The 17837-nt window shown below is 37.2% G+C and overlaps 2 protein-coding genes across 4 annotated transcripts in view; one reads left to right on the forward strand and one right to left on the reverse strand.

Annotated features, from left to right (window-relative positions):
- Positions 1-1224: 1224 nt before the first annotated feature.
- Positions 1225-17837, forward strand: part of RTRAF (RNA transcription, translation and transport factor) — a 55389-nt gene continuing 38776 nt past the window's right edge. Inside the window, exons 1-8 of one of the 2 annotated variants that reach the window (XM_036109209.2) lie at positions 1313-1574; positions 3071-3195; positions 5501-5600; positions 10647-10733; positions 11847-11935; positions 14181-14249; positions 16509-16557; positions 16673-17000. In XM_036109209.2, coding sequence (XP_035965102.1) covers positions 1514-1574; positions 3071-3195; positions 5501-5600; positions 10647-10733; positions 11847-11935; positions 14181-14249; positions 16509-16557; positions 16673-16827 — 735 coding nt within the window. In that variant the 5' untranslated portion in view covers positions 1313-1513 and the 3' untranslated portion in view covers positions 16828-17000. Of the gene's footprint in view, positions 1575-3070; positions 3196-5500; positions 5601-10646; positions 10734-11846; positions 11936-14180; positions 14250-16508; positions 16558-16672; positions 17001-17837 lie in introns of those variants that run through there. The other variant, XM_078053694.1, reaches the window with a different exon arrangement.
- Positions 17080-17837, reverse strand: part of NID2 (nidogen 2) — a 58378-nt gene continuing 57620 nt past the window's right edge. For both annotated transcript variants that reach the window (XM_036109205.2, XM_078053693.1), the window contains exon 21: positions 17080-17779. In XM_036109205.2, the coding sequence (XP_035965098.2) occupies positions 17769-17779 (11 nt within the window). In that variant the 3' untranslated portion in view covers positions 17080-17768. The remainder of the gene's footprint in view (positions 17780-17837) is intronic.

Consider the following 17837-nt stretch of genomic DNA (forward strand, 5'->3'; position numbering starts at 1 on the left):
TACCACCAAGAACTTCAGAAGCTCCTCTTTTTATGGCATGAAAGGCTTTTCTTGATCAGGCCCCCGTCTCTGCCCACTGTCGTATCAGCTGTCATTCTCTCCTACCTTCCAGATCCCATAAGCTCTAGCCCCTCTGGACCATGCTGCTGCTCACTCCTTGCCTTTGTACATTTGCCTCCCTCAAAACACATTACCCTTTGACTGCCTGGTGAACTCCTGGCCATCTTCAAGCCATAGTTCATACTTATTTATCTCTTTATTGTTTGTCTTCCCTCGGTGGCCTTTTAAATGTTATGAAAGTGGGGGGCCTGGTCTGTCTTGCTCACTGCTGTCTCACCCATGTCTGAAAACAGGGACTCAATCAGTCTTAAATACAGTGAGTTTTGACTATTTCCAACAGGCAACAGGGAATCACCCAAAGATACTAACCATTAAAAAATTATAAATAGATCTTTGTTTTAGAAAGGCACTATGGTTGCTGTAGAGAGTGGGAGGGAACGGATTGGAGAAGGCAAGACTGACCCTAAGAAATCTGATCATTGGAGTAAGCAAAAATGATGAAGGCCTGATTTGAGGTAGCATCAGTGGGCTGGGAAGAGATGAGGGATATGAGACATGAGAGAACAGCAGGAATGGATGATCTATGGGATGCCATGACAGGGGGTGAGAGGTAGTAAAGGATGGCTCCCAGTTTCTGGCGTCAGAGATTCTGCAGCTGGTGGTGATGTCTGGAATGATCACACAGTGTTACAGTTGTATGTTTACTTGTGGGTGTCTCCCAACTAGTCTGAAAGGGACCTTGCTAAAAGTCTTTGAATTAGCAGTGTAACAAGAGCACCTATTGGGCACCTGGGTGGCTCAGTTGGTTAAACAGCTGCCTTTACCTCAGGTCATGATCCCAAGGTCCTGGGATCCAGTCAAGAGTGGGACTCCCTGCTCAGTGGGGAGTCTGCTTCCCCCTCTCCCCTGCTCATGCTCGCTCATGCTCTCTCGCACGCGCGCTCTCTCAAATAAATAATCTTTTTTTTAAAAAAGAGCACCTATTATGTGGGAGGCATATAACAAATGAATGAATGAACGAACACATTAAAAATACTAAACAGTACTTCTATGGCCCAATGAGAGGAATGCCTAATAGAAATTCTACAGTTACTATTCTCTGCCTGCTCTATCAAGAAGGCAAGCAAAACAAGAGGAAACTTGGCTCGGAAAACGAAGTAACTGGCTTCCCAGCCGCTTTCTGCCTATTGTACAACCAGGAAGCTGACAATAAAGTTTATTTGAGCGTCGACGTGCCCCGACGTGGCCCCGCCTCCCCAGCCGGAGCCGCGATTGGTGGGCATTCGCCGGCTCCGCCGTTCCTAAGCCCCGATTGGCGAGGGCCGCCGTCGTTTCGGAGCGTCCCGGCGCCTGCCCGCCCTTTCGCCGCGTCGCCGGTGCCTGTGCTGCCCGCTCCTCCTCGCCTGTCCTCTCCCGGCCGAAGCCCGGGGGACCAGAGCGAGACGCGGGGACCATGTTCCGACGCAAGCTGACGGCCCTCGACTACCACAACCCGGCTGGCTTCAACTGCAAAGGTGAGGCGGCGGCCCTAGGCCGGCCGCGCAGCTGTGACCCCGCCGGCGGCCGCTCCCTCAACGCCCCCACCTGGGCTTCCCACCGGGACCCTCCGCGGCCTTGTTCCCCCCCCCGGGGGTCCCCTGGCCCCTCTCTTCTCGGCCGCCAAGCACCTGTTTTGCGCCGCCCGTGCTTGGCTTCGGAGCCCCCTCACCCACTCCTGCCTGGGCATTGCCACTTTGTGCACTTGCTAAACTCCAACCTCTACCCCGCACCCACACCTTCAGCACACGAGAGGGTATTCGCTTTCTCACGTAGCTCTTCACTCCATCGTTCCCCGGGTAATTGGGCGATATTTTAAGCACATTGCTGAAATCTGAGGAATGTGCTGAGTAACTTGAAGACTAGTTCACTGCCCGCCAGGAACTAAGGGGTGACTGGGGGTGTGGGTGCAGTCGGAGCCCACCCAGCAGTTTGAAATCAAGAGAGTGCACAGTTAAGTCCAGGACCGACAGTTTCCGGGTAAGCACGCACAGTAACAGGCTTGTGGGGTCGTGCAAAAAAGTTAATAGGTGATCAGGGCGGTTGAATTGTAAATGGAAAGGTATTTGGGATTTCCCAGCATTAAAATTTTAAAATGCATTAACATTGCTACCCATGTTATTCAGTTACTACCCACCACTACTCATTTCTTCCAGAGTGTTTGGCCTGTGGTAGACTAGTAAGTTTGAAAGTGATCCCATACAACTCAGGGTACTAAGACCATTGTATAATTCTCAAGACTTCATCATGGAAGCCTGAATTTGAAATTGAAAATGATTTCTGAGCAGTATAAGGGTGTTTTGTTGATCTCCTGTAGAAGGAAAAAAAAGGGTCAGTGGTAACAGAGCTTCGATCTAGATTTGAATCTTTGGACTTCAGTTTTCTCATGTGTAAATTGGGGATATTACCTTCCTCAGAAAGCTGTGGGAGGATTAAATGAAATGAATGAACTTTTCTAATGTATGCACTTAGGATAGTAAATGACAATGGTATCTTCTATTCTTCTGTGTTGTCATTTAGTTTCTTGTACTTTACTATTACTTTGCTATAAATTTTACTTTGCCCTGTCCTCCCTCATTCTCTGCCCTCAAAGGAACTGGAATAATAACCAACACTTAAAGAGCAAAACTATGTGCCAGACACTGTTTTTATCTTTATTTTCATAACAACCCCAAGAGGTAAGTCCTATTATTACGCTCATTTTGTAACTCAAACTGAGGCACAAAAATTTAAGGTGATAAGCCCAAATCCACACAACCACTGAGTGTTTGTAGCTAGAATATGAATGCAGGCCAGAATTTGAACAGAACTTGTTAATCTGTTCATCCAAAACCTGCACTTTCAACTCCTACTTCAAGCAGCTCAGTTAATTTACTATTTGAGTTTTTTAAAAAATCCATGAGACCTTTTATTTGTAAGAAGAAAGTGTTTTTATCTAGTGCTTCTAGTGACTTATGAGATATTTTTGTTGCAGATGAAACAGAATTTAGAAACTTTATTGTTTGGCTTGAAGACCAGAAAATCAGACACTACAAGATTGAAGACAGAGGTAATTTAAGAAACATCCACAGCAGTGACTGGCCCAAGTTCTTTGAAAAGGTAATGAATTAGAAAGTTAAATAAAAGTAGTACAGAGAGCTTTTCTAAAAATTATGTGATGACAGTTAAGCTTAAAATTACTTTGTTCTGGGGCGCCTGGGTGGCTCAGTCATTAAGCGTCTGCCTTCAGCCCAGGTCATGATCCCAGGGTCCTGGGATCAAGCTCCGCATCGGGCTCCCTGCTCCTCAGGAAGCCTGCTTCTCCCTTTCCCGCTCCCCCCTGCCACCCCCCCCCCCCGCTTGTGTTTCCTTTCTCGCTGTTAAATAATTAATTAATTAATTAATTACTTTGTTCTTTTAAAATAAGTAAAAATAATAATGATCGGTGTTAGAAAAGCTAGATTTCAGGGATTTATTTTTTTTATTTGTTTTTAAAGCAAATCATGTTACCTTTTACAAGATTTCAGTGTTAGAAAGTTTTGTCTGAAAACACTGAGATTTCTTAAATAAACGGTGACATGTATTCTATAAATGGTAAAGGTGGCCAAAATCAGATTTTTTCTTTAGACCAAAAGGTAGCTATAACACACTTACTTTGTTAAAGGAAGACACTGACATGCTTGAAAACTAAGATTATTTCTTGTTTGTGGTTCTGTTTAACGTACACAGATGTCCATTGTTGCGCACAATATAAGTAATCCTGAAAAGGTCTGTGTATATATCTTACTTTTGTGGCTAGACTAATTTTCCTGTTGACTTAGTGTAATTGTAGTAACATTTTTGCAGAAAAGGGAATTGTTTTCAAAGTAGAATAAAAATCACATTTTCCGGCATCATTATTTACATTAAACATTTTAATCAGCTGTATTTGAAGAGTAAGATATTTTCCTTTAAAAATATGAAAAGTGACTAAATTTTTTATTTGCTGTAAAGTGATCAGGTACTTTCTCTTTAGAATCAGAGAGTTTATAAATTAGGGAATTGTGTAAGTTACACACTAGCTCTATGACCACAGGCAAGTTTTATTAAGCTTTCTGTGTCTCAATGTTGTCAATAATAAATGGGATAACAGTGGTTCCTATGTCAGAGCAGTGGCATGTGTTGTTAATGAGTGATACATAGCTATGCTTGGCCCATAGCAAGTGCTATGTGCTTTATTATTTCCCCTGCCTGTACTACCATTATTGCTACTACTGGGTTGTTTTCTTTCGCTCTTAAAAAGTTTTTCTTGTTTGTTTGTTTGTTTTGAAATTTCTGATATGTTTAAGACTTGGAAATATGTTGTTAGGATTTTATATTTGTTTATATCACATCTCATGACCCATTCATGTAACAAGACAACACATAGTTTCACAGAAGGGTATTTGAAGAATATAAAAAATTTTCTAATGAAAAACACCTAGAAGTGATGACAGTAGAGTAGGATAACTTAAATAAACAATCCAGACAGACATTATCTTTCAAGTTGGTCTCTTTGGAATGATGATGTCATTGTTTAAAGCATATTCATAACTTTTGGAATTACTTTTAGATCATGAGACATATTTTGAATATCTTTAATATTGGTAATTTTTTATACTTTGAAGGTAGATTTGTTTTTTGCATCATGACCAAATCTTGTGAATGAGGTGTTTTCTTTAAAGCAGGGGTATAAAATTTTTGGTTAGAAAATGAGTTACAGCTAAAAGTACTGATTTATTAATTAGGCCCAAAAGGATTTCCAAAGGGGAGTTGCAGAAGTTTTGACTAATAGCATTGTTCCTGGAATGAGATTTTAAGCTCCTAAGAGACCCATTTGAAGGACAGTGGTCACTTGGATATACAGCTTCTGGCAATCATCTGAAATGCTTGGTTACCTTCTACATGTATGTCACATGGTTTACTCTATTCAGTGGCATTTCTGTAATATGAAAGCTAAGGTTTAGATAATAATTGGTTTATTTGTATATTCTTCTTTTTAAAGTTTTTTTTTTTTTTAATTGTTCCATGTGTTTTCAGACCTGAAATCAGAAAGTTTTAGGTTCAAGTCCCAGATCTAAGTTGTGTAAATGTTGGCAAGTGTTATACTATCTAGGCCTTTTTTCCTCATCTGTAAAATAAGGAAGTTGTTTTAGAACAGTGGCACCCTACCTGGAATCTGCAAAAGTAAAAATTTCCAAAAGCATGATGGAAATACATTTTTTCTTTAAGTGCTACATTTAAATGTTTCCTTCCTTTGGATTATATAATTGTGTCAACAGTTTAGTAATGTAAATGTTGTTTATATTCTTAGAGCTCCAAACTAAGATCTCTTTCAACTCTACCATTTTTTTCATTCTCTGATGTTATAGTAATAGTGAAACTAGATATTTTTTTTTCTTCACAGTATCTCAAAGATGTTAACTGTCCTTTCAAGATTCAAGATCGACAAGAAGCAATTGACTGGCTTCTTGGTTTAGCTGTTAGACTTGAATATGGAGATAATGGTATGTTTTGTGGGGAATGTGTGTTTTAAAGAGAGGGAGAGGAAAGGCGGGGCAAAAGGAGTTTTGTTAAAATGTAGGGAACTTACCAGTTTGAGTTTCTTTGTCTTACATTGTTTTGCCTTGGGTTCATTGTAAATAAGTTTTATATAGCCTCATTTCCCTTTTTAGCATCTATTAAAAAGTTTACTTTTGTAACTATCCTTCTGTGTGCAGCTCTCATCCACCACCACCCCCCCCGTAACTCCCAAATTGTCTAGGAAAGAGTTTTCTTTTCAAAAATTATAGTCTTTTATCATAAAACATGAAAAGCAACTGTTTTTCATTGGTATTTAGATTTTTCTTTTATAGTTTGAGAATGGTGTCTCCTGGTAATTGTCTTCTCACAAAGTAACATTACGTTGGTAAATTTGGTATCTTTCACAGTCTGTACCTTAGCCTTCTGGGTTAAATTGTTAGAGCCCCAGAATTGATAGGATTTCAGAGTGTTGATTGCAGCAGGTAATTTCACAAGAGACTGAAACATACATCTAATGCCAGTAGGTACTATAGGCCAAAATATGTTTCTTATTTACGTTTTGTGTTGTTTTATTATAGATACTTATATTATTGGAAACTTTTAAATATTAGTACCAGTAGTAAAAAAAAAAAATTAGTACCTGTAGTAAAAAAAAAAAATCCAGTAAACTTGTGTTTCCTCTCATTAGACCATTTGATTTTGAAAGGCCTGCCAATGTCTAAATGCAAATCCAATTATCTTACCTATATCCTCTGAGTTTTATGTTCTCTTCTATGGGGCTGTCACTTCCAGTCCTTTTCGTCTTCTGCTTTTGAAGCCTTTTTTTTTTTTTAAGGTTTATTTATTTTAGAGAGGGCATGCATGTGTGCACACAAAGTCGGGGGTTGGGGGAGGGACAGAGGGAGGGAACCTCAAGCAGACTCCCTGCTGAGTGTGGAGCCCGAGGCAGCTTAGTCTCAGGACCCATGAGATCATGACCTGAGCTGAAACCCAAGAGTGGCTCAGTCGTTAAGTGTCTGCCTTCGGCTCAGGTCATGATCCCAGGGTCCTGGGATGGAGCCCTACATCGGGCTCCTGCTTGGCAGGAAGCCTGCTTCTCCCTCTCCCACTCCCCCTGCTTGTGTTCCCTCTCTCGCTGTGTCTCTCTCTGTCAAATCAATAAGTAAAATCTTAAAAAAAAAAAAAAGGAAACCCAAGAGTCAGACGCTTAACCATCCAAGCGCCTCTTTTGAAGCCTTTTTGCCTTCTCCTTTTTCCTCCCATTCTGTCACCATCCATCTTTTCCGATGTCCATTGTACCTTTTCTTCTTTATTCCCACTGCTATCACCCTGGTTCAGGCTCTTGTCATTTTCTGCTGAGTTTATTGTAGTATCTTTCAAACTCATCTCCCCTTAGCGTCATCCTCTATTTTCATCCTCATGGCCCACCAGGTTTAGTTTTTGAAACATAAATGTTTTAAAATGTTATGCTTTCCTTTCAAAGAACAGCTCTTATTATATATTCAGAAACACCATTGCTTTCCCTTTTTCTACAAAAGGAGCTCCAGGTCCTTTGGCCTGGTATTCAAGGCCTTTGAATATTGGTGTCTAACCAGTATTCACATACTTGACATCCCAGCCAGACTATAAGAGTGCTGTTTCCTGTTTACATCTTTTTTTCTCCCCCTAGATTTCTTTGCTTACACTTTTCCTTGGCCATTATGCCATGTCAGTCTGTCTCTACACATCTAAATTCTATCCATCCTTGTAAGATCCAGCTTAAATGCCACCTAGCAACAATAATATTTTTTCTCAACTTTCATAGGTTTTAACTCTGTGCCTTGTATACTCTTTATGTCATTTGTCACTTTGTTTTGCTTATATGTCTTACTTACCTCATTGTTTCCCATGTAGTACCTCTCTTTCTTATTGATGCTGTAACAAATTACCACAAATTCATGACTAAGACACAATTTATTATCTTACAGTTTTGGAGGTCAGAAGTCCAACATCTACTGGACTAAAGTCAGTTTGTCCACAGGGCTGGTTCCTTTTGGAGGCCTTATGGGAAGATCCATTTCTTTGTCTTTCTTGCCTTCTAGAGGCTGCCTGCATTCCTTATCTCTGGCTCATTTATCTTCAGATTTATAGCATAGCATCTTCAAATCTCTCTCAGGACTCTGCTTCCATTGTCACATCTTCTCGGACTCTGATCTTCATGCCTCTTGTAAGGATGCTGTGATTATATTGAGCCCACCTGGATATAAGCCCCCCCATTTCAAGGTCCTTAATTTAATCACATATGCGGAGTTCCTTTTGCCATGTAATGTAACATAATTGTAGGTTCCAGGAATTGGGATAATGGACATCTTGGGGCTGGGGGGGTTGGGGAGGCAGGGGACCAGTCATGATTTTACTGCCGCAGTATCTGACACAGTAGATGTGCTCATCATCTTTAATAAATATTTGGTGAATATAGTGTATGAATGTTTACGTATACTGATACGGAGCATCAACCAGTGTTTTTTGCTGGTTCTTCAGACTTAAATTTCAGAAGCCTCATGGCAGAAATCTTAAGGAAAGCTCTAAGGCTTTCTTTACTTTCAATTTTAGTTTAGAAAGAAAATACCGTGATTCTCTTCCTTTAATAAATAAATGTAATCATAAGCCTTGGTAGCATTAGTTGATTTTTAGGGTCTTTAGCAAAATCTTTATCTGTTGTGGTCTGAGTTGGCAGAAACTCTGTTAATTTGCAACAAAATTTTCTCCAGCTTTTCCAAAGTGTTTTTCAGCTATTCCCAAATAAAATTGTTGTCACATCTCAGTTTATTTCTGTTTTACCCTTCTTTTATTTCACTTGTCCCGTTTTTATAATACTGCAGTTTAGGTTACCTAGGTACCGAGAACAGTAGATGCCATATAATTGTGTGTCCCTACAGTTGACTGTAGCTCTTAAGTACATTTATCTATCAGTGATAGCATGATCTTTTTTAGTGGGAAAAAAACCAAAAACTGAATTTGTATCTGAAATATGGTAAATTTTTTTATATTGAAAAATTGTAATTGAATTTTATTTGAAACTTTAGGTGAATTACAGTTTAAAAGTAAGTAGTATCAAAAACGTATTAAAAATTTAAACTAGAAAACAAGTTTTTGTTTAATTTTTTGGAAGGTTTAAAGTAGTAATACTGTCCCTTATCAATAGGAGGTGCTGTTGTTCTTTTACATTAATATGTTGCATTCTTCTTGACTTTTAAGGTATTTAGATTTTGATTATTTGATGAAACCATTGTGGATTTTTATTATCTGTGCCTTAACATTTTTTAATCCTTTCATTAGCTTGTCAATTAAGGTGATTAAAATCTGACTTAAATGTTTTCTTTTAACTTCTTTGACATAATTTCAGATTTACAAAAGTTGCAAAATAATACAAAGAATTTTTACATTTCCATATTTTGCAAATGTTAACATTTTACTTCATTTGCCTTATTGTCTGTGTACACATATACATATATGTAATTTTTTTCTCAACAATATGATAATAAGTTGTGAATGATTCTTTTCCCCTTACATACTTTAATGCACATTTCCAAAAAAAAAAAGACACTGCCTCACATAATTATAATAAAGTACTGACTCAGAACTGTTCTATATAGCTGTTATTCACATTTCACCAGTTGTCTCAATAATGTTCTTTATAAAAGCAAAAAACAAAAGCAGTCCTGGACCATGTGTTTCATTCAGTTATTATATCTCTTTAGCCTCCTGTCATCTGGAACATTTACTCAGTCATTATTTGTGCTTCTTCATGTTGACATTTATTTTGTAGAATGTCTCTCAGTTTGGGTTTGTTTGATGTTTCTTCATAAGTAGATTCAAGGTTTGTACTTTTGTTAAGAATAACACAGAAGTAATGTGTTCTTTTAAGTTAGTGATATGCCCTGTTACTGGTCATATTGTTCTGATCACTTCGATAAGTTTTCTCCACTGTAAAGTTAATATTTTCCCGTCTGTAATAAATATGTATCTTGTGGGGAGATACTTTGAGATGATGTCAGTATGCTTTTGCTCCTCAAAGTTTACCTCTACCTTTAGCTTCCATTTGATTATTCTTGCCTGAGTCAATTATTATGTTGATGATGGTTGCTAGAGGTGTTTTTCTAATTTCATCATTCGTTCTACATTTATTTGTTGGCTTTTTAATGTGAAGAGGAACTTTTCCTTCTCTCCAATTTATGTTTGTTTGTTTAAATTAGTGTAGGTATGTGTATTCTTATTTTACTCAGTGGGCATAACGGTTTTTTTTGTTGTATATTTTGATGTTTACACTGTTCTGATTTGGCCAGTGGGAACTCCTTTAAGCTAACCCCTGTCTGACTTAAAGTTTAATGCTTTTATTTTCCCTCCTGTTTCATTTACAAATCACAGAAACACTGTAACCAAAGATGGCATTTTGGGCATTACTTTTAATAAATAATTATTAAATACTTAACATTTGTAAAGTCTTTTTAAGTACTGTTAAGTATTTCTCGAGTAAAAGTAATAAAACCTGCCTTCTAAGTTTCAGGTCTCCATAGAATTATTTTAGGTTTATGTATGATGTGTATTTGAAGTGCTGATTTTTTTAGAAGGCAAGGTTTTTGGATTCCATATATGGCATTCAAGAGATTTGGAAAGAAACTTTTTAGTGAATTTGTATTGAATCTCATGTAACCTATACCTACCTTCCTCCCACTCTTCTACCCCTGCTAAGTTTCTGAGCAAGCTGTAAATGCACACCCTCTCTCCTCAAACTTAGATGGTGTTTGAAATGTCTTACTTTTACAAATGATAATGAAGAGATATTTGTATAGATATTTCAGTAATCATTTTAGCTTAATCAGAAAGCTACAGTCACATTGTCTTCTGATGGATTTTTTAATAACATAAAATAACTTTGGATGAGTTATCTTAGTCTTACCAGTTTGGCGCAAGTAAATTCAGTAAATAAGCAATGTTTATTTTACCTTAAGGTACAGTTCTACAAATTGTATTTTTGCCTCTGTTTACAGCTGAAAAATACAAGGACTTGGTACCTGATAATACAAAAAATGCTGACAATGCAGCTAAAAATGCAGAGCCATTGATCAACTTGGATGGTAAGTATGTAAGTGCATAAAAATAATCAACTTTTTTGGTCCCTTAAATGTTCTTTATTTCCTAAAATGAGGAAGCCTGGGTTTCTTTGGTTTTAGTAAATTAAGAGTGCTTTATGTTGATGTTTTAATCTCTGTTGTTTTTTATTATCATTTACAAGATGTTTTCTCCCTCCTCTTATAGCTGAATATCTGTTAGAATGCTGTTCTTTGATCTCTTCATAACTGATTTGGGGGTTTTGATTTGTATTTAATCATGGTGGTGATTGTTTGCCTTCCTGAATGCATAAAATATTTTTTCTAACCTAATGACATGAGACAAGTGGTAAAATTTTTCATTATTTTTGCTTCCAGATGCCTTTAAGTATTCTCTTTTTAAAAGTATAAAGTTTCTAATTCTATTATAATAATTTAAGTTACTGTTTCGTGACAGATTCATTGTGACCTATAATTTACAAGTTACTTTTATGAATTAATAAGCTGCTTACCCTTATGAATTAATATGCTGCTTGGACAGACTGCTGCTGCTTAGAGAAAAGGTTTTGGGAAAATTGTCCATTGAAGGGGTCTAGTTTAAAATTAATAGCGTTGGGAAGAAATATTACTTAAAAGTGCTACATAGGGCGCCTGGGTGGCTCAGTTGGTTAAGCGACTGCCTTCGGCTCAGGCCATGATCCTGGAGTCCCTGGATCGAGTCCCGCATCGGGCTCCCTGCTCGGCAGGGAGTCTGCTTCTCCCTCTGACCCTCCCCCCTCTCATGTGCTTTCTCTCTCATTCTCTCTCTGTCAAATAAATAAATAAAATCTTAAAAAAAAAAAAAAAAATGCTACATAAATGTGCCTTGCAAGAAAAGTTACAGCACAATCCTACCGTGAGTTAACTTAGTCATTTGTTGGTTTGTTCAGTGTGGCTTATCAATAGGGAACCCATTGATCTGATCAGCTTACCTAGTTGTCAGTGTCCCTACACTGCTCTTAGCAGCAGCAGTTTTAAAAACAAAGAGATTTTTTTTGTTAGGAAAATTAAAAATGTTTTTTTGTAAGTTTATATGCTTACATATATGTCTGTAATTACATGCTTGCAGAGCTATAAGTATCCATTTTTAATCTTTTATAGTAAATAATCCTGATTTTAAGGCTGGTGTAATGGCTTTGGCTAACCTTCTTCAGATTCAGCGTCATGATGATTACCTGGTAATGCTTAAGGTTAGTTTCGTATTCTTGATTCTTGACAGTAACTCTGTATGTAGAAGAAAAACCTCATTTTCTAAAAATTACCTATGTTTGATATGTAGATATATGGCTAAATGACTGAAATGTGGAGGAGTGTGGGACTTAAAGCAGATTTCATGATTTCATCTGTTTTAGATTATCTAATAACCAATATGAAAGCGTGTTTACTTTGTGCCTGCTACTGTGCTCAGTCCTTGGCAAAGATGATTTCATTCAGTCCTCCCGGCAATCCTGGAGGTAGTGAAGGTAGATGCTGATATCCTTTCATTTTAATATGAAGAAATTGAGACCTAAAGAGAATAGGTAATGTCCAAGATGACACAGAAAATGAGAGAGCCAGATTTTAATCTAGGCACTCTGACCATGTGGTCCATTCTTTTTCCTGTATCTTCCTACTTACATTTAATCAGTCCTTTTAAAGGTTTGTGATCTGTATTCACTAAGATAATAGAAAATGCCATATGAGTCATGGTGGATTTGGTAAAAAATATATGCCCCAAAATGTCTTTGAGGACTGAATGTTTTTGTTTTCCTAGTGCTCCATCCTACATAGGCCACTCAGTTCATACCTATACTTTAGGTAACCCAGTGATCTGAATGAGATCTCTTATTTCTAAGAGGAAGAGTATACTTCTACTTCAGAAGATTATGTCACGTAATTGTGATAGTACAGTGGGCCAGGATGGGGGGAAGGGAGTAGTATTTAAGATAATTAAGATTCCAGACTTAGAAATTATTATTGATTTTATGAGAAATTGAAGAGCATTTTTTATAAGTAACAGTAACTCTGTATGCTACTTATACATGTAAATTATTTTAATCTACTTTGCAGTAAATTTAATAGTTAAATTCCATTCTACCCACCAGAGATTAGCCATAACTTATTCTACTCTTTTTAGAATTGTATGTACTAAATGATAGTTGTAACATGAGAAAAACTTTCTAGATTATTATAATTCTCTATACTGAATCTGCATGTTAACTCAGATTTTCTCAACTCAGACTGGATGCCAAGAGACAAAAATTTGAGAGTTGGTAGAGCACGTGACTCTTGATCTCAGGGTCATGAGTTTGAGCCTCACGTTGGGTGTAGAGATTACTTAAATGAATAAATAAAAACTTCTTAAAAAGAGACAAAAAGTTGTTTTTATTGAAATTTAGCTCTTTCAAAGGCTTGTTCGTTACTCAGGCAGTTATGTAGATTGCTTTGGAACAGTTGTGCAGTGGTCATGTCACCTTAAATCATAAACTGAGTGAGAAGACAAATAGACTAGCATATTTGGGGCACTTTTGTTAGACTTTAAAACCCCAAAGGGAAAAAGTATAAATCAGCAATAATCAAAAGCTTTATAAAATTGTAAGCTGCATGTTTGGAGTTACTTTAAGAAGCATTCAAACAATCCATGAGAGCATGGAAAACATCTTGATAGATTTGTGAGAATCAATATATATTGACTATTGGGCAACTGAACTGATTAATAAATTTGTGACTCCTATTAAAGACTGGTTTAGTGGTTCTTTTTAAATGTAGCATTTGGCTTGTTCTAGTAATAATTTTTCAAGTTTTTGCACTTGAGTTACAATTGTTATCCACTAATTAAAATTCCATTTAAAAAATCTTATTTTTTGAGTGTGTGTAGGTGCATGAATGCACTTGTATCTGCTATAATAAAATGCCTTGGTGATGAAGAAAAACAATGTGTCTATGAGAGATCTGAAAACATTTTACTATAATTAAGTGAAAAAAAATTAAGGGTAGTGTATATGTTATGCTACCCTTTGTGTCAAGAGTTTGCACCTGTGTGCGTATTTATACTTGAGCATGTTTGTAATATAATAGAATCCTTGTAAGGATACATAGTAATCTGGTTCCAGTGATTGTCTGGAGGGATGGTTGAGGCTTGGGTAGGAAGGAGACCCTTTTTCTTTTTTTTTTTTTTTAAACCACGTATCCTTTGTTTAAAAAATTTTTTTCATGCATATAAATTACCTATTCCAAAAAATGTTTTTAATTGTTGTGAGCATCTTTCCACATTATAAAGGATTAAAATGAAAACTTTCATTCTATTAGCAGTTTTGTTTTTAATTTATTGGTGAATTTTGTTAATGAACTAGGTAATTCTGACTTCATCCAACTGGGTATCCTTATTCTCTAGACTCAGAGCAGGAAAGATGAACAGCCAGTAAAAAGTCAAAAAACTATTTTTGCGTTTCTTAGGCAATTCGCATTTTGGTCCAGGAGCGCCTGACCCAGGATGCAGTTGCTAAAGCAAATCAAACGAAAGAGGTATGCGTTATTTTTTAAATAAATTTTAAATTAATTATTAATGAAAGTTTCTTCTGGTATTGTCATGAGTTTAAATTTTGTACGTATCTGCTTAAGATAACCATTCTTTGTTAGAACTGTCCGGAGAAAGGGTAGCTTATTTCAGTGGGATTGAATTTGGTTCTTAAGCAAATTACAGCCATTTTTGAGTGAAAAACTTCTCACTTCATACCTTCAAGCAGCTATCAGTAGCACATCCACAGTCTACCAGCACAAACCACTGCACGTGCCCACTGGTTTATTTAAGAGAATTTACCTTATAAAATTTACTGGGTTATTTTGTCTCATTGCTGGAAAACAGAACACACGTTGTCTTTCTTACTAATTTCCTTCTTTTGACTTAAATCCTGTCCTTTCTCTTTTGTTTCTTCAGAGAAATCTGTTCTCATTTTATTCACATTTCCTAGTATCACTTATGAGAAAGTAACTTACCTCAGGCCATCTGGTTGGTAAGTGGTTGAGCTCAGGCAGTCTGATTGAAGAGCCAAGTGCTCTTACGGTAGTTGGGGACAAAGGTCTTTGTGTGAAGGCCTCCATGAGCTAGTTGAGCACCCCTCATGAAGGGGTAGGGGTGTAGAGGCTATATTATATTAGACTGTAAGTTTCTGGGTACAGGTGACTGTACCTGTCCTCTTTCAGGCCTACTTTGTAGGCTGAGGAAACCATACACCGTAACTATTTTTCCCTTAATTCTGAGATATTTTAGATGAAGTGCATTAGATATCCAAATACTCCGTAAAGTCTCACTGACTGTATGGACAGTTCTCAGAATGTCCTCAGGGGTTAGCAGCAGCAGCTGCAGGTGTCTGATAACGCTTCTTGCTGTGCATAGATACTGCAGTGAATGCCTTGGGCACAAGGGACATTCTTGATTCTGGTCCTTTTTTGTCTCCCCTAATTCCCCAGTGTCTTTTGTCCTCTGATCTCATCTTTAGCAGGGCCCAGCAGTGTGAAAAGGTTATTAATGCCAGGGCAGTGTAGTCCCCCCTGAAAGACACTGTTTGTTTTAAAGGCTCTTATTGCTTATTAATTATGTATGAATCGGGCCACTGGAAATTGGATTAAAGATCAGCTTCTTTCACCCACACTGTAGAACAGTCAGTAAATTGTTCTGGCATAATAAAATCATTCATTCATTCATTCAGCAAAACTATGCCTTAGGTTTGAAGGCAGTGTAAATAAGGGCATAGGCAGATCTTTTTGCTCTTGTTTGCACAGTAAAATTTTATTTTCAGTGCTCTAAGTCTTAAGTTTAGTTCATCTCAAGGTACCATGCTATATAGTAATACCAGAGGAGAAGTTCTTACAGTTAGTGTTCTTGTTTATAACCATAATTAGCATTTGGTCAGGATCTTTAGGGGTAGCTGTTCCTTGGTGGTCTGTTGGCAAATAAAATGAAAACAAGACTGACATAGAAAGCCACTCAGTGCAATTCTACTTGTTAGTTTTGCTTGCTGAATTTACATACCCGTTTATTTCTTCATTACATAACGTAGTAGTATTTGAAAGCAGTTGGAGCCTAGGTAGATTTGCGTTAATAGATTAGGCAAGAATCAAGTAGTGACAGCTTAGCATTTTGTAACATTGAAAGTGTAGATTTTATACAGTATACGACCAGCAGAGTGTTTAGACTGCCTGTTCTTGTTACTGTGAACTCCACAGAGTTCGGCATCGTGGTCACCATCTTTGGCGTACCTCTGGAGAGCTGCTGACAGGTTAACGAAATGCTTTAGAATCCGTTCAGTTTCCTAGATTTTAGAGTAACTTCCAAATGAACTCTTAGTGAAAGTTAAATTATATATAGGTAATCTGGTAATCATGCGCTGAAAAAAAGGTAATAGATATTTTAGATTTTGTATAAAGACAATTTAATATAATGCTGTTCCATTGCCCTGTACTCTGCTGCTTACTGTAGCCGAAAGAGGATAGAGCAGCCCTGCTCCGTCGTCCTTCCGTCGCAGCAGCGACAGAGCATAGCCGTCAAAGGAGCTACTGTTTTATATGCCTAGTCTTAAAGGAGGGACTGGGTGATGGAACTAGCTTCCCACTACATGCAGGGGCCATTCTTGCACTCATCGAAAGGCAAATCCAGAGAGAAAATTCTCCACCCCCTTGCCACTGCAGCTCAAAGGCCTAACAAGAGCTAGCTTAGTTCAGTTATAGATGAGAACAGAACATGAATCTTAACTATAAAGTTTTATTTTGTCTTTTTTTTTTAAGGGCTTGCCTGTTGCTTTAGACAAACATATTCTTGGTTTTGACACAGGAGGTGAGTGATTTTGTTTGAATTCAAACTATTTTTAGAGACTAGGTGAATATTTGGGGGAGAAATGGGCAAGTAAATGGTCTTGAATACTGATTAATGCAGTTTTCTTATAAAATAGATGCAGTTCTTAATGAAGCTGCTCAAATTCTGCGATTGCTGCATATAGAAGAGCTCAGAGAGCTACAGACAAAAATTAATGAAGCCATAGTAGCTGTTCAGGCAATTATTGCTGATCCAAAGACAGACCACAGACTGGGGAAAGTTGGAAGATGAACATTTTAGGATTTCAGCTTCTCACCTCCTTAGTACCATTGGGAACCATGTACGCTCTGGCATGTGTTTGGAAATCAAATGTCACATTTTCAAGGGAAGAATCCTAGAAAATTGACTCTGTTCTCGAGATTTACCATCATTGCTTTTTCTTTAATAAAGTTCAGGAAAGTGGATTTTTTTTTTGACTGTTATGTTTATGTATCTATAATGCCGACCCCGAGCTTTGTTACAGAGACAATACAGATAGTCAAATCATAGGAAAACTTAAAATATTTTATTGGAGTAATCTAGAAAATTTGAGAATTGTTACATCTTTGGTATTTATAAATGTAGTAACTTCTGTGGGTAACTATAGAGGGACTTACAGAATCAGAAGATACAAATTGAAACATTCTAGCACCTTTTAATATAAATAGAAATGCAGTGATGCAGAGGTAAAAAAAACAAAAAACAAAACTTAGAACTTTCGCTGGAAAACTATAAATAAGTTGTTTTTTTCCCCACCAGTTCTGCATAGCCTTCTCCAGGTCAAGGCTTATGATCTTTAGGATTGTATCTTTATACGGATAACCTTGCTTTAACTTCTTGGCCAGAAAATTAGATTTAAAAAATTAGATTTAGGGTTGTCACATATTCTGATTGGTTCTTAGTTGAATGAACTTGACCTTTTAAATGATAGAAATGTTTATAAAAAAATTGCTTTAATAAGCAGCAATTAAAATTGTTACTTTTTAAAACTTGTGGTAACTTTTATTTTTCAAAATACAGTAGTAAAGATTGAGGTATAAACTTTTCACAAGTTATATAGTCTTTGTCCTGCAAGTGTTCATCTTGTAAGTCCAATTCCTTTTTCACTTTCTTCATCTTTGTTTGTTTGCAGTAAATGTTCTTTAGGGTCCAGATTCTGATTGTAAACTCCCAAGTCCTTTGTGATGCCATATTTACTTTCTTCCTGTGAGGAGAGGTGGAAGGAACAGTGGGTGAATATTTTATAACCAGTTGCAACAGCA

Source organism: Halichoerus grypus, chromosome 8, assembly GCF_964656455.1.
Source record: "Halichoerus grypus chromosome 8, mHalGry1.hap1.1, whole genome shotgun sequence".
Lineage (NCBI taxonomy): Eukaryota > Metazoa > Chordata > Mammalia > Carnivora > Phocidae > Halichoerus > Halichoerus grypus.